The sequence below is a fragment of the Cheilinus undulatus genome, linkage group 7 (genome assembly GCF_018320785.1).
Source record: "Cheilinus undulatus linkage group 7, ASM1832078v1, whole genome shotgun sequence".
In the NCBI taxonomy this organism is placed as follows: domain Eukaryota; kingdom Metazoa; phylum Chordata; class Actinopteri; order Labriformes; family Labridae; genus Cheilinus; species Cheilinus undulatus.
The window spans coordinates 30,827,883-30,844,159 of record NC_054871.1 but is presented as its reverse complement, the minus strand read 5'-3'; the positions used below and the strand labels follow the sequence as shown (position 1 = coordinate 30,844,159).

The 16,277-nt window shown below is 40.2% G+C and overlaps 1 protein-coding gene across 2 annotated transcripts; it reads left to right on the top strand.

Moving 5' to 3' along the window:
* Positions 1–132: 132 nt before the first annotated feature.
* zfyve9b (zinc finger, FYVE domain containing 9b) lies at positions 133–14,310 on the top strand. 2 transcript variants are annotated; one of them, XM_041791695.1, is made up of 16 exons: positions 133–475; positions 2,538–3,313; positions 3,554–3,653; positions 3,738–3,940; positions 4,026–4,137; positions 4,983–5,105; positions 7,843–7,998; positions 8,131–8,355; positions 8,438–8,520; positions 8,634–8,738; positions 10,477–10,627; positions 11,268–11,348; positions 11,642–11,804; positions 12,347–12,452; positions 12,539–12,718; positions 13,619–14,310. In XM_041791695.1, exons 1-16 carry the CDS (start codon positions 412–414, stop codon positions 13,778–13,780), a joined length of 2,790 nt encoding a protein of 929 aa, XP_041647629.1. In that variant the 5' UTR covers positions 133–411; the 3' UTR covers positions 13,781–14,310. The 2 variants fall into 2 exon arrangements, 1 of the variants encoding a protein (XP_041647629.1); XR_005992108.1 differs by lacking the exons at positions 12,539–12,718; positions 13,619–14,310 and having other exon boundaries at positions 11,517–11,804; positions 12,347–12,449.
* Positions 14,311–16,277: the final 1,967 nt, after the last annotated feature.

Genomic DNA, 16,277 nt, shown 5'->3' with positions numbered 1-16,277 from the left:
GATGGTGCTGTGGTCATTGAGGAGATACTGGAAACATGGATGGGGGTTTCACTTTGCGGTTTTAAGTGCCAAAGCATCTTTTAATCACTGAGGCTGGCTTGCTGGAACCTTAGACATGTGCTACAGTGTGACAGGTTGCCCATGCATGCAGGTTTTTCATGTGTGGCATCACATCTCTGTGGTGTTGGCCTGTGTACTGTCCTGCAGTCTGTTAAGACAGCAAACCAGGAAGGGACGTTTCTGCACACCTCTTGAGTTTCTTCAAAGAGCTGCAGAGAGACACAAGGGAGGAGGAGGAGGGGGAGATCGGAGAAGGGGGCTGGAGAGGCGAAATCATCCCATCCTCCTCTTGTGAGCCAGGCACTGCTGCTTGGATCAGTTTCCTTCTGCACTCAGATGTAACTGGATAAAATGCTCAAGTTCTTCTCCACGCGGGATGACGAGAATGAAAGCCTTTTGGGAGCAATAACTGAGGGTAAGAATGTCATTGGGGTGGAGATGCTTTACTACCTCTTGCATTGCTTGTGTGTTACAGGATGATGATGCTGCGCGTCTGTTTGTCACTGAAAACCGCTGATACAGCATTTAGCCCCGCGCATTGCCCGTTTATCTATGAAGCGTGTGAGTGTGATGCGCACATGTAAAGACGAGCTGCGCACATTTTTCCACAGACTGTAAACATCTCATCGGTGAAGTGTCCTGTTCGCTCTGATGTAACTGGATGCGGTCAGAGTGTCGCATTGCTGCCGGCCTGTCGGTGCCTTCAAGCAGATTAAACATTTGCACGTGTGTTGTATGCGTCATCGTCCCGGGAAGCGATCGCTCCTGTCAGACGGATCAGTGCTGATTTTTGGACAGCTTTTCTCTGCTGCCTGCAGCAGGAATCACACGGCCCGCCTTTTATTTTTATGCTTCCTCTAATGGAGCTGCAATGCAGTTTTAGCTTTGATAAGTATTAGGATTAGGAATTGGCCATCTATTACGAACGAGACTTTGCACTGAATTTTCTTGTGTATTTTGAGCCAAACCTCATGCTCACTGCAGCAAAACAATACCAGCTCACCAGTCCGGGTTGCCGTCTCTACTGTAGGATTTTTAGTGCTTGTTTCTCACATAACTATAGATGAATCACAGGGGGTACAGCTTCGCGAAACAGCTAGCTGGGCACATTAACTCGCTTTGTAGCGCGCGCTGGTAATTCAGTGATGGTGATTACGTAACCATCATTCAGAGGGGAGGGGTGTTAAAACAGAAACTGGCTATCTATAAAGTGTGATGTTCTGCTCTATGAGCCGTCTCATGCTAAAAATTTGTCTGCTTTGAGGTTTTCAAATTAGACTGCATGTTGGTACCACTTGGAATTGACTCCAAATAGAGAAAACAATTAGCACTTGCTTTTACTGTATAGTATCACTGTGAATGAACACAACTGGTTAATAAACTGAAGAGGTTAAAAATACTCAGTAGTGTTGATTTTTACTCTTTTGTTAAAACAAATCAACTCCTCACAGCAGAATGGTCAGTGATAATTTGACTCTCATAGTTTTGTATTGAACACTTTCTCCAAGTTTCTATAATTCTCATGGGTTCAAAGTTCTTTACTGGTTTTAGTTTTTACCTCTCAGTGTTATTTTCTAGCTCATTAAAAGTTGCGTCACTCCTACACAAGGCCGCCCATTGGGGGGGTAGTAAAAGGAAGAGCCTTCTGGTGCCCAGCCAAATGGTGGGCCCATGGAGGTCAGCAAAATCATAATCGGTTAACTTGAAGTTTGATTGAAGTTGCTACCACAATTTATACACCAGTTAGCTCACAGCTAACCACCTTTAGCATGTTTACAATTTAGAGTCTTAAAATTAATATTAGTGAACTGAGGCTGTTAGAGTGTCTGTTTTGCAGTGTACAAACTCTTTCATTAGGCTATGTATTGTCATGTGTGGGGTCTCTCACATTTTCAAAATTGGTAAAAATAAATCAAAAATCTTTCATTGTGTGCCAGGCTTCACTCATGTTGATATTTCAAAATAAGAACACTGGCTTTACCATGAAATTAAATCTGTTCTTGAGATCTTAATTGAATGACCAGAAAGTAGCTTGTCAGTGAAAATCAGCATTGATTTCCCAAATACACAAGATACTTAATTCAAGAAAATGAAATAAAATCAAATGTATAAATACATGTCCTCTTGGGCTTCCGTAGTCAACATAGAGCCAGTTAAACACAGAGTCCTATTGACCAGCTTTCTTGCAAACCAGATTTATGTGCTACCAACAGCTGTTGAAACAACTATTGGTTTTACATTAATTCTGTCCCCACATTCAGTACCTGCTCCTCTCTTCTTTACTCTTCTGAGATCACACCTCTCAAGGGCACCTGAGAGCTAACACTGCCCTCAGTGATGATGGAGAGCCATGAGTTATGTTCAGGATCATTTAATCAATGATCATGATACTAAAAGACCACTTAGCACATGTGAACACAGCCTCCCCAACTAATGAGTCATTATTAATGAGTATGCATGCACTCTGTGTGGAACAGATGAAGGAGACAATCCGTCTCTCCGGGACACCAAGCCACACTGGCTGAACCGACCCTGCCTGCTGGTGCTCAAAGATGGAGACGTGGCCAAACCAGGGCTGGGATGTGGACAGCAGTCCCCTTCAAAGACTCCGTCAGATGCATCAGTGAGAAGAAGCAGCTTTGGGCCATGCAATCAGAAACCATCAGATCATCCTGCCAAGACTGCTTCTCCCTCCCAGCTGGAGGAAGGCAGCTGCACTGTGACCTCCATCTCCACATGGGGTGAAAGCTGTTTTGGGGAGTCTTCCAGCCCCCTGGTGCTGAGCCCGGCTGAGGCCGCATGGCCAGAGGAAGAAGAGGAGGAGGAGGGGAGAAAACCAAAGGCTCTCCCGTCAAAGGAGGACTCTGTGATTGAGGAGAAGGAGCTGGAAGAGAGCAGGCTGGAGCAGCAGGAGCAGTCAAGCAGTCCTTCAGAGGCGACGGCAGCACCCTCTGCTCTCTCACAGGAGGAGACACAAGGCAGGAGGTCCAAGATGCTTAAACCGAACGGAGGAGATGAGACAGGGAGCAAGAGTGGTGATGAAGGGGCAACAGCAGACTGTGCAGCCTCTCCTGTGGATCCTGACAACGAATCTCAGCTGAGCCCTGTAGGTATTCTGTCCAAAGATCGAGGCTCCATGCTGGGGGAGGTGGCTCCTGTGTGGATCCCTGATGCTCAGGCACAGGTCTGCATGAAGTGTGGGGTCAAGTTTACGTTTACCAAGAGGAGGCACCACTGCCGCGCATGTGGGAAGGTAAGGAAAATAAAGTTTATTTGTTCAACTTTATTAAAAAGGAGGAGTTTTAGCTGTTTGTGAAACCGACTGATGGTGATATTTATCTCTTTATAAGCTAAGATAGCAAGTGTGATCATCACCATGAAGATAGACTCTTTCTATGTCTACTTCAATTAGTTAACATTGACACCAAGGACAAGTCTCTCACAGACACCTTTGTATCTGACATGAGAAATCTGTGCATTTGTTTGTTTTTAGGTTTTCTGTGCAGTTTGCTCCAACCTGAAGTTCAGACTCTCACATCTGGATGGAAAGGAGGGACGAGTTTGTGTTTCCTGTCATTCAACTCTTGTCAAATGTGAGCTCTTATTTTATTTTTTACCAGTTTTAATTTATTTTTACTAAATAAAAATTGATGTTTGTGTCTGACCTATTTCCTCAGATACACCTCCAAGGGGGAAAAGGAGGGTATGGTTTGCAGATGAAATCCTTCCCAGTCAACAGTCAGAGTCTGCTCCAACCACACCCACCAGAGGGCCGACGTTTTCCCCTCTGATGAGACGGGCGCTGGGTGGGCCAATTAGAAGTCCTACAGCTTCACCACAGCTTAGGAGACCCTTAAGACCACGTGGGACAAATATCAATGTAGGATCAACTCAGAAATTAAGTCTATGTGTTGTGTTTGTATATCTGTGACATCCACCCCCACTCCTCTGTCTTCATCCTCCAGGAGGCCTGTGGTCCATACGGCTGGGGCACCACAGCTTTAGTGAGCAGCTCTGTCAACCTCATCCCCCTAAACGGCCTGCCGCCAATCCTCACCTCCACAGGAGTTAAAGGAGGTAAGACAGAATCATTGCAATCCAAGCGCAGACCTCAAAGACTGGGCCAAAGTACTCTCTTGATACTCAGCCCTTGTTAGTGCAGATGGCGGTGTTTTTCTCACCTTGTAATGTACTTTGCTGATGCAGGACAGGAGGAATTTTAAAGAAAATCAGGAAGCCCAAGATCAAGGTGAAACTGTAATCTCTGATGTTGAGGAGTGGAAAATTTAGTGATGACAAAGGAAAAAGGAACTGGGGCTGTAAATGATGCTGCAGCAGCAATTAGACAATAATGCTGAACAACATAAATGAATACAAGTAGCCTTGCCTTATGAATGAAATATAAGTCCATGGTTCCTGCTGTAGGATGTGCTGTTTGTTACACTGGCAGCATCTTACCTATTAGGCATGGTACATGCTTCTAGATTTATGTTAACATCATATAAATTAACTTATTCAGCACTTTAAAGGAATCATATACTAGATAGACACAGATATACTTGTTTATTTCTTGATGTATTTATGTGCATATCTTATGAACCCATAGAGTTATGCTGGGACTGCAAGGGAATTGTTTGAAATAAAATATTAAATATATTTAAGAATTAATGAAAGCCATTTACCAAGTATGTGACTATTGTAAGTAAGTCATATAGGAAGAGGTACATGAAAATCTTTCTTACATTTCACTTCTTGCAACTTTAAAGTCATGTCCATTCATCAGTGCAATTACTGCACATAATATGTCCTTTCTGGCTAAATGGGATTTTGAAAATAACACCAGTGAAGAAGTGACTTGTCCTTGCGCCTTATTAGGATCAGACCTTAGAAATTGTAATTAATCCTGTTTTTTTTCTCATAAGATTACACTGTGGAGGAGCAGCCCTCTGAGATGTTGCTCATTCAGGAGCTGGAGAGCGGCAGGCCAAAGCCCCTGGTGTTTGTCCTTAACGCCAATCTTCTGGCTATGGTCAAGCTGGTCAATTGTAAGTGTCTTTTGTATTTAAATCTTGCAGGGCATGATGCATAGCAAATGAGTATAACATTGCAACCTTTAGCAAAAGAAGAGGAGATACGTTGAAATTTATCCATATAAAAAAGAAGCTAATGATCCACTTTATCATTTTCTTGATTTTATAGCTCATACATCAACTCCCATAGACTGCTTGATTTTCTTTTATTAATTCATATTCTCTTAAAAAAATAACTACAATGAATTATATTTTTATATATTTTATAACAGACATTATTGCTCTGTAAATCTACTGTTCTTGCTCTTTTTTGGGAAAAATATTTGAGAGCAAGAAGGAGACTTACCTTGAACTCTGTGCCCTCCTCTTTCAAAGTGTTGCCCTCTAGTTTTAAAGTTATTAGACAAAACACAATGTATCAGTCCACATGGATAGAGACTTTTCAAAACAGCCTTTTAAACCTGAAGTCAGTGTTTCTTCACAGGTAGATCTACCTGTTAGCCAATAGACAGAACAAGAACCATTATTCACTTCCCTGCTCAGTTCTCTTTTTTTAATCTAAGATTTAAACATCATCACATATCAGCAGCGTAACTTTATCAGTAATGTCAGTTGTCAGGTCATGATTGATTATTGTATACTCCTTAATCTTATTAGACCAAGGAAAAGTTCTCTGTAAAGACACTAAAGCTCTTTCCCCAAAGACTTTTTGACTTCATTTTCAAAAGAAACAAACTTCAAATGCATTTTAGAAATGACATTTTAGAATGATGTTTTGCTCCTACCTTAAGAGGCCTTATGGGCCAGCAACATCGAACCACTGAGCAAAATCAACCTCACTGAGTCGTCCTTAAAGCTAAAGGTGTTCTGCTTACCTGTTGTTCTTTTCCGACATCTTAATCTGCTTATTTGTCTGTACTGTGTGCCAATCATAATTCAGTGCCATTAAAAGCACACATAAAGATGATCCTATTACAAGAGCTGTAGGCTTAAACTACTAACCCTGTATGGCAGGGGTCATCAACTATTTGTACAAGGGCTAGCTTGTTCCTAAAAAGGCATTTTGGGGGCCAAACTTTCAAATAAACTTAAGAAATTTTAAAAATGGTCTAACATATGTTTGTTTAAATATATTTATTTTTTCGAATGTGCATAATTTTATAGGCTCTAACAGTGAGGTCAGGCCTTGTATTGCAGCCAGCAGTGAGGGGGAAATTGAGGCATTTTGGCTGAATATATGTGGCTGTGGTCCATTGTGGCAGTATTTTTTTTTTTTTTTAATCAATGGACGGATAAATATGTGTTTAACATGTAATTTTGCTAGCAGCAGCTGACTGATGGATTTCTGAAAAAGGGATGAAACACAAAGTTGTTCTTGATTAAACTGTTTCATTCTCAGTTTGTCTTGGAGTTGTTGTTAATAGCTGTAGGGAGTTTATAAAAATATATCCAAAATACCGCGGCATAGTTTTTCTCTACACATGTTCTGAATTTGATCATGTTTTGGGGGCTGAATAGGGCCCCCAGACCGCCAGTTGATGATGACTGCTGTATGGCAACATGAGTTCTACCCCTTGAAACTGAAACTTTTCATATAGTTTTCGTTAGCTTTTCACTTGAGATAAGTTAAATATTGTCAAATTGAACACACTTTTTTTTAAAACTTTGAATCATGTTAAACCTGCACTATACAGTAGTTGTTTGCTGTCTTGTGTCAAATAACTTAAAATCGCTCCTTCTTCGCAGTCCTGATACAGTAGTTGTTTGCCTGTGGCAGATGTAATAAATCCTTGGTGGAAGAAGAATTGATTTCAGATGAAACAGATTGATTTTTTTTCCTGGGCTTATACAGTAAATTATCTGTCTGTGTACTGTAACCATGGGCGTAGCACAGGGGGAGAAAAGGGTATTGATTACCCAGGCCCACAGTAGGGAGGGGCCTTTGAGAAACCTGCAATAAAAAGTCAATTTTTATTTATTTTTTTCTTAGCAGTTAGTGTCATTATTGAATCAAAAGCAACTAAATGAATTGGTCAACAGGCTGAAATTTGTATCAAATACAGAGAAATAAAATACTGGGGCCCCCTGCTCCTCCCTCAAAAAGTCCAAATGGTATAGTCCAGTGCTGCAAAATAATGCAAGTAAATTAAATTTAACCACTGTAAAACTATTGCTCATAAATCTGGAAAAATATGGTAAAAAGAAATACATTTAAATGCATAAATATTTGTGAAAATGATGCAAAATTTGTTGGCTGGGTAGCCAGTTAAGGGGCCCTGTGTTATATTCTTTCTCGGGCCCATAATCACTAGCTACGTCCCTGACTGTAACCATTTCATTATTTTGTGTGATATTGGATGCATTTCAAGTGGTGGTATAAGAAGACATGTGACCTAAATTTCCATATCTATGGACATTAATAAAGCTGCCAAGACCCTTTTAAGTCTAACAAAAGACTGAAATCTACAGCACAGACATCCCATGCTCAGTAGCAACAAGAACAGTCCCAAAACTAAAAGTCCCTGTTCTTCTGAATCGGGTGTACCGCACTAAACCAAAGAAAACTGGACCGCTTGGTGGAAACACGGCTTGTATTTCCAGCTAGATGCACTCTAAACATAGATAAGAATATCAAGGGGTACACCACCACAGTAACTCCATGGAAAGAGACCACTACAAGTGATTTAAGTTGGAACTTCAAAAGCTGAATGGCTTCTGCATCCCAAAGGATAACACAGTGGTTGTTTAACAGATGTTAACAGGAAGTGCTGGTGCGTGACAACAAAGGGGATGCATGCTGTGGGCCAGGTGGAGGTGGTGGTGCTGCTACAATGTTTACCTGAAGAGAAAAGCTTCCCCAAAGACATTTTCAGCCACTTCATCCAGCTGTACAGGGACACCCTCACAGGTCAGAGACATTACCTTCAGTTATAAGGTAGTAAGGATCTGTTTCCATGACGTTAACTTTCCTTGGGGAAAACACTTTGTTTGTTATGATCTTTGAAAACTAGGACTGTCATTTTCTTCTGTTCTTCTACAGGAAAAGTTGTGAAACACCTGTCGCTGTCCTTGCTTGGAAGCAGTTTCCTGGGCAGTCAGGAGCATGCAGGTTTCCTGTACGTTCGCTCAACTCTGCAGTCCCTCCAGGGTCTACCTCTGCCAAACCAGCCCTACCTCTTTGGCCTGCTGGTTCACAGGGCAGAGGTGGCCTGGGCCAAAGCCTTTCCTTTACGTCTTATGCTGAGATTGGGTGCTGAATATAGATGTAAGCCAAGCCCTATAAATTCTGTATCTACATTGTTACTGGTTTCCTCCTCAGTTACTGTGATTCTTCGTTTTGTCTCCAGTTTACCCATGTCCCCTGTACAGTGTGCGCTTTAGGAAGCCCTTGTTTGGTGAAATAGGCCACACCATCATGAGACTGCTAGTGGTGAGTCTGACAGTTATGAAATCTTATTTCACAGCATTGTAAGGAAGTGTCTTGCAATAACTGTGATCACACTTCACATATGTTGCAATAATGTTCTTCCCATCCTGTTTCAGGACTTTAGAAATTACCGTTACAGCCTGCCAATGGTGCCGGGGCTCACTGTGGATCTGGAGGCTCAGAGGACTTGCATAAAGATACCAACCACTGGGTATAATGAGGTTAGCCCTCTAATACTAAGAGAAAAGCAATTCACCTTTATCACTTTCTTTATGGCCTAACCAAATGATATTTCCTTTACAACTTTAGAACTGAGCCTGTATTCAGCTCTCTTACAGAGCCAAGTTGGCAGCAGTGCTGGCTAGCTAGCTAGCATTAGCTTAAAAACTAAAGTCCACTAAAAGTGGAGAGCCACTGAAACAACAATCCAAAAAAGTTAATCACATTTTTCATTTGCTTATTATGCTAAAAAAGGGTATTTTTAGCTTGCTACAGTAGCAAAATAGACTACTTAAGTTAATGAAATCACTGAATGTATTAAGATGCCTGCACTTATTTGTCTGGTGAGTGTGCTAACTTAACATTTGTAAAAGTAAATAATAATAAAAAAATCTAGCCAATACCACAAAAACCAACAATTCCAAATCTAAGTTTATATTATGAAATTATTTGCCTTCTGCTAATACTATCACAAGAAAATTCTAAGTGGATTTTTTTTTAGCTAGCTAACTGGCTAGTTAGCTTGCTAAATTATTCGTCAGCCAATGTTGTGCATACAGACTTTAATTTCTAAGACACAAATATTGATAAGAGCAAGAAATAAATAATAAGGCTAAATGAACAAAGCAAAATTAATACAAACGACGTAGCAAAGTTCCCTGTTTTAGCGCTGGATGCTTGCTAGCCCATATAGAGTAAAGTAAGGGGAAGCAGTAGGAAGCTAACTTTCCTCAGTAGCCTTAATGTGTGTTCAAGGTCCCAAACGTCTGTTAGTATACTTTATTGTATACCTTACCTTTACCTTAACCTCACCTTAAATCATTGATTGCCAATGTAGGAAACAATGATTTGAGATATGCGTTAATATAGCGTTGGCTGCTCTGAGGTTGTCAAAATTGGATTTGCTCATATTATTTTAATAAATACTTATTAAATACTTTATACAAAGTTTTTTGTCATAAAAACATATGTGGACCTATTTTCTTAAGGTTTTAGCAAGTAAAACAATTGAAATGATGTTGATTTTTCTCATAGATAAAGTTATTTGCATATTTTGTTGGCATGTAGGGTGCTAAGGTTTCATCACAGGGCCTGATGAGAGCGGCCAGAGTCAATCTCAACACGTCAACACATGTGTCGTTCAACAGCCGAGGTCATATATGTTGTTTGGGCATTTTTACAGAGCATGACCTGGGTTGAGTCAATCCTCCTACCCACCTGATAGCCCCTCAAACTTTCCTAAATGTGCACAGTACTATATATCACTGTTTTCAGTTGGGTCTGGGGGGTCGCAGCTTGTCTGTAATACAAGAATGGGGGCCGAACCACTGCCTTTAATATACTACAGTAAAGGATGAATTATATTTTTCTGTACGTCAAAGCAGTACACAGCAGCACTAAGTTTGACAGGGCAGTGTTGTCCTATTTCACACACTGCCAATGCTTAAACCCCCTCTTATTTCTTCCCTTTTTAATGGCAAATTGTGAACAGACTTCAAGCAATTGTCATAGAAGTTTGACAGCTATTTTCACATTCTATTCAATTAATTTAACATAATTTGTTTAAACATTATTCCCTCAAGAAAATGACTTATTTTCACAGTTTTTATGCTGAAAACAAGCAAAAATCACATACAACAAATAATTGTCTGGTGAAAACTATTAGCTCTAAAACTAGTTTCTATTTAGTTGCTTTAATAATGTTCATTTTTCCTCCTCTACCTACAACTCTTATACCAGCTTATGAGGGCTTTGAATAAGTCCAATGAGCATGTGCTGGCCATCGGGGCATGCTTCAATGAGACTGCAGACTCCCACCTCATCTGTGTGCAAGGAGACGATGGCCAGTACCAGACCCAAGCCATCAGCATCCACAATCAGCCACGCAAAGGTGGGTCATAATTCTACCATCGAGGAGAAAATATAACAGAATGCATACTTAAAGAAGAGGAAGGTCTTTATTGAATTAAAAGGTCCTATAGGTTTCCTTTAACACTCTGATTGAAAGGTTTTATAGAATGTCATTTGAAGGCTATATTTCAAACACTATTCAAATGCACTAAGCAATTCTGACAATATGAATATTTTAAGCCCTTATCCATTTTAATGCTAGGTTTTATTTAAAATATTTTCCTATGCTAAGCTTTTTTATCAGAAGATTTTGTGTTTGTGCACATTTCAACCACTGCAACCTAATGAAGAGCCTGGTGCACAAATCATGAACTTGTTTTTGTACTCCCAAAGGCTTTAGTTGAATTTTGCACAATGGAATAAGCATTTCGTGTTGTCAGGGTTGTCTTTCAATTATGCATTTACGACCATACAAATTTAATCTTGGATTTGGGCATTCAAAGTCAATTTAATACAAGCTACAGAACTGAAGAGTAGTAAAGATTCAACTTGCATGTTGGGTCAAACACATCAGTTTTTTATAATGCACCACTAGATGGCACCACATGATGTTTTTAGTGAACCCTGAAAGCTGCAAAATTTGCCTCTAAAATTGGTTTCTTTTTCCCTATTTATCACAGTGACTGGATCATGCTTTTTTATATTCAGTAGTGCACTCAAAGCATCTGCAGGATACCTCGCCAAGTCCAGTATTGTTGAAGGTAGGACGCCCACTCAGAGAGGAGGCAGATTCCCCTTGACTCTTCCTGCCATCTTGCAGGGAACTCATTGTTTACTTTAAGTAGTGCATGTAAACCTGGCTGCTTCAGAACTGGTTTATTCAGAACATGTTGATCTTTGTATGTGTGTGTCTGTGTACATTTTAAAAGATTGTTTGTGTAGGTGTGTGTACATGTTGATGCATGTAAGTGTATGTGTGTGTTTCTCTGTTGGTGTCTGTGTGTGTATGCTGGTGTGTGTGTGTTTCTCCTGTATTGCTGAACCCTCTTTTCAGATGGGCTCATGGTTCAGATCACCGTGGAAACCATGGCGGAGCTCCGGCGGTCACTGCGGGAGATGAAAGACTACACTGTCACCTGTGGGCGGCTTGACCAATCAGACAGCCAGGAGCTTGTTTGTGTGCAGTGGATGGAGGAGAAATGCACTGTGAACAAGGGGTGAGAGTGTCCGTCCACCTGTTGGAAGTAAACATGGCTGCTTTGGCAGAGGCACAAAGAGAACAATACAACAGAAAATAAATCTTTGAACAGGCTGCAGGGTGGTGCAGTGGGTGGTGTTGTTACTTCACAAAGAGACTACTACTTACTTCTGGCTCAGACGGGACAGGGCCTTTCTGTGTGGAGTCTGCACATTTCTCCCAAGTTTTTCCACAGAACAAAATCAAACATGTTAAGTTAATTGATGACTAAATTGCCCGTAGGCGTGAGTGTGAGAGTGGATTTTTGTCCCTGTATACCCAGCCTCTCACTCAGTGACAGGGTCAGTGTGACCCGAAATGGGGCAAGGGGCACAGTTAATGGATAGATGAAAGTCGTTGAATATTCATAAAAAGATAGACAACACCAAAATATGGAAGAGTTGATTGCTTCCAAACACTGAAATCAATCTCAAAATGAAACATTGTACAAGCTGCATGATAATCAATGCGTTATTTGTGGTCCATGTGCATTACATGAGCATGTGTGTTTTTGCCCCCCAGAGTTATAAGCCCCATTGATGGTAAATCAATGGAGTCCATCAGTAGTATAAAGATGTTTCAGAAGTCTGAGTACAAAGAAAATGGAAAGATCATCCGCTGGACAGAAGTACGTCTTCATATCTCTGTAAAATATCAGCTCAAGTTCACCTGAGTATTCTTCCTCCGTTTACATGTTTGGGCATGTTTTTCCAGGTGTTCTTCCTGCAGAAGGGGAATCACCCCAAAGGAGGAGTCACCGACTCTGCAGAGTACAACCGATTAACAGAGCGGATCGCCCGGGCATTTTGCTTGGCACTGTGTCCACATCTTAAACTGCTAAAAGAGGATGGGATGGCGAAGCTGGGGCTGCGTGTGGCTTTTGAATCTCAAGAGGTCAGAAAGGGGGTTGGTAATAATGATCTGATTCACATCATAGTTTCCTGGAATAGACGATGCAAACATCAGATGTCAAGCACCAGCATCACAAACTGCCTTAAGCTTTGCAGTGTATAAAGTAATTTAGGCTGTCAAAGTGTCTAATTTCAGTACTGTGCATAACTTTTAGGCATGTTTGGGCCAAAAAACTGAAGCTGCATTAAGGTGAAGATGTGGTGAGTAAGCTGCCTGAGAGCACCGTTGGAGGATTTACAATCCAGGCCATTCTCTGGATGTGCTTACATTTTACCAGGGGCATGGGAAAATAATCAGTTGAAAAAAATAAAAAAGTCTACACCTTGGGTTGGCGTACGGGGTGGATGATGCAAATAAGCACACTAAGGTACTAGGCTGTGGATGTTTCAGGTGCCTGAAAAACACCAGTGATCCCTGGGTGTAAGAACTGTTGAACTTGATTGGCTGCTGAGTTACAGACAAATACCAACATGTGTCATCCTCTCTCCAGTCCCAGGTTGTGGCACATCATGCCCCTTAATGAATCCTTAGCCCCTCTACAAGACTTAAAAATTATGCACATGACTATATGTAAAATTTCTTCACAATTTTATTCTTAGACAAGACAACTGACTAAAACAAAAAAAAAGTGAGCCAAGAGAGCAGATCTCTTATGTAATGCTACTTTTTTCTTGCCCAAGTTGTTGAAAACTGCTTGAAAAATTGGACTCATAAAAGATTATTTAAAGGCTGGATGTAGTGTCTACCTTTGCATTCAGTATTATGTTGGTCTTTTGCCAGTAATGGGCATGAAATGTGACCCAAATTATGCACAAAGTTTACAAACTAGCTCCTGGGTGTGACTCCATTAAGCATTAATTGTGGTTTGTTTTATTATTCCAGGTGGGATTTGTGGCTGGCAGCAATGGACAGCCCCTTCCAGCTCAGTACCTCAACGCCCTGGATAGCGTGCTAATCCCTGTCATACACAGCAGGGGGCGCAAGAGAGGTGACGAGCCCATAGTCATGGAGCTCATCTTTTACATCCTGGAGAACATCACTTAGAGTGCTAAACTTCCAATATTATCTCTTTAACCCTGACCACAACTCTGTCTTTAGCACTTCTCATCAGTGCTGCCATCAGTTTCAGGGCAATAAAAGCATCAAAGGGCGAACCAGACCACATCCAAGGTCTGCATCCATCTCAGCCACTCACTAATAGAGCACTGACTCTTAGTGGTTTTCTGATCTCACGCTGCCACGCAGCAGACAATCTGGGTTTCGCATGCCACCTAGGACACAACATCAGATAAGGGTCCTGCACTGTACAGTAGTAGCAACTTTGTAGCTTCATATCATTCATTGTGCAATACAAATCCCCATAAACAGATAACCTTTAAAAAGGGTGCTGAATTCAGCCCCACAACCTTAATGCAAAGAGGAAAGAGAGTAACTTGAAGTCCTGTACGTAGTAGATCTGTAGCAGTTTGATGCACACTGAATGAATGCTTAAAGAATGTTTTCATACTGGATCTATTTTAAATGATTGCTCATGAAATGTTATGTCAGCCTGGAATTAAACATGCAACAATGAATGATGACTAACGGCCTGTTTATCCTGAAAACTCATGACATTTAACTTTACCTTTGTTTAACCAGGTATTTCCTTGAGATTAAAATCTCATTTTCAAAGGAGATTTAGCCGAGATGGCGCACCAAGTTACATTTACAAGAAGGTAAAAAAAAATACACGACTTAAAAACAAGAGGGACAAAAAATTAAATTAAACCAGCTAAATAAGGCAATCACACTTTCAGTCCATTACATCTCTGAGTATGTACGCTGCTGTTATATTGCCAATTTACACTTCTATATATTTATAACAAAGAATATATAGTGGGTTGTGTTAGTCGTTCAACAACTACATTTGTAAGCTACTTTGCAGAGATTTGCAGAACACATACTATACATCAATTCTGAAATTTAGAGATCAAAAACATGGGAATTCTCTTAAACTTTTCAAGCAATGAGTCGTACATTAGGAATGATGGACGGTGAAACCCATTTATTCACAGAACCTAGTCAGATATTTGGTAATAAAAAACACTTTCATATATATTTCATATATATTTCATAACACCTCTGTAGAATAAATTATGAGCCATTCTTCTTTTAAAGTATTTATCACAGATAATCTTTGATGACACATGCCCATGCATGCAAAAGGCTCTTCATGTCGACATGTTTTGATGTGCCTGTGGAGATCTCATACACGCATCACTTTGCATTGAAGAAATTCCAAAACTGATGGAAATGCTTGCAGGAATATTTTTTTTAACTGTTCATCCCACTAGGATTTAGTGAGAATAAGAGCTGTCGAGATGAATCACATTAATCGCGATTAATTAAGTTCCACAATTAATACACATTTTTCAAATTGCATTTTTTGTCCTTTTCAGCAAACTTGGGTTAAGCTGTCAGGGTCTCCCTGCAGCCACAGTGACGTAAAATCAGTCCACCACTGCTCCTTAGTGTCTCATTTCACTTCAAAAACACTCACAGCACAGAGGAGGATTTAAAAGTCATCTGTGTTATCAAACATTTACCTTTTTACTGCCTCTTTATCCCCTTTTCAATCTGTAATAAGTTCCTTTTCCCATTGCTGAGCTCTTGTCTAGCAGGCTTGCATTCCAACCAGGAAGACAATTATCCTTAGTTCAGTTATTCTAGAAAAATCCAACTTGACACCAAGACCATGTATGCAAAATTGTGACATTTCAAAATGTATAAAAAAAGATCCAATAATTGTCAATAACTGCAGCAATCAAAGTTAATTTTTAGTTAAAATGTTTCTAGTCTGCCAGCCCTAGTAAGAATATTCTTCCCTTTGTGTTTGGAGAACATCTTGTATTGCTTCTTAACCTTTTAAAAGCCTTGTCACTACTCCTTACCGCATCTCCCTATAGAAGCTATTTTAAGAGCTAAGATGAACTGTGAATTACTTATTTTTTACCAGGATCTAGATTTAAATTCAACAGGAAATTTCTAGATAAAGTTACAGTTCAAAGAATCTCTTAGAATGTCATCTCTTGAAGCAACTTTGTGAAAATGATACCTAGAGCAAAGAAAAAAAGACTGGAAGGAGAGAGTGGGGACAACAGTCAGAGTAGTTGCAGGCTGGGAATCAAACCAAGAACCAGCAGGCCTCTATTTGCACCTGTTCCATCAACTGAGCAAAAGCAGTGGCAAAATAAATTTCACTTTAGATTAATTCAAACACCTACATCGCACAAGAAATAACAATAATAATGGAAATGTCAAAATGTCATGGGTTCATGCTTTGATTGCTGCAGATTAAAGTCCATATATAATATGAAGTCTGTTTACCAACCTGCTTTGCTGAATATAAAACTTGAATTCTATACACTCGATAGTTTTCTGTTCAAACTTGATTTACTTGTGATTAAAATGTTTTATTAATCTCATTAATCTTAGCTCTCTATGGTAATACACCTGTCACTATTAACAGCTCTTTTTCAAATAGAAACCTCTCCTGCCATTC

Coding starts and splice junctions, on each gene's coding strand:
- zfyve9b (XM_041791695.1), top strand. CDS start 412: ATGCTCAAGTTCTTCTCCACGCGGGATGACGAGAATGAAAGCCTTTTG. Junction 3,941..4,025: donor CACGTGGGACAAATATCAAT/GTAGGATCAACT, acceptor TTCATCCTCCAG/GAGGCCTGTGGTCCATACGG. Junction 7,999..8,130: donor GTACAGGGACACCCTCACAG/GTCAGAGACATT, acceptor GTTCTTCTACAG/GAAAAGTTGTGAAACACCTG.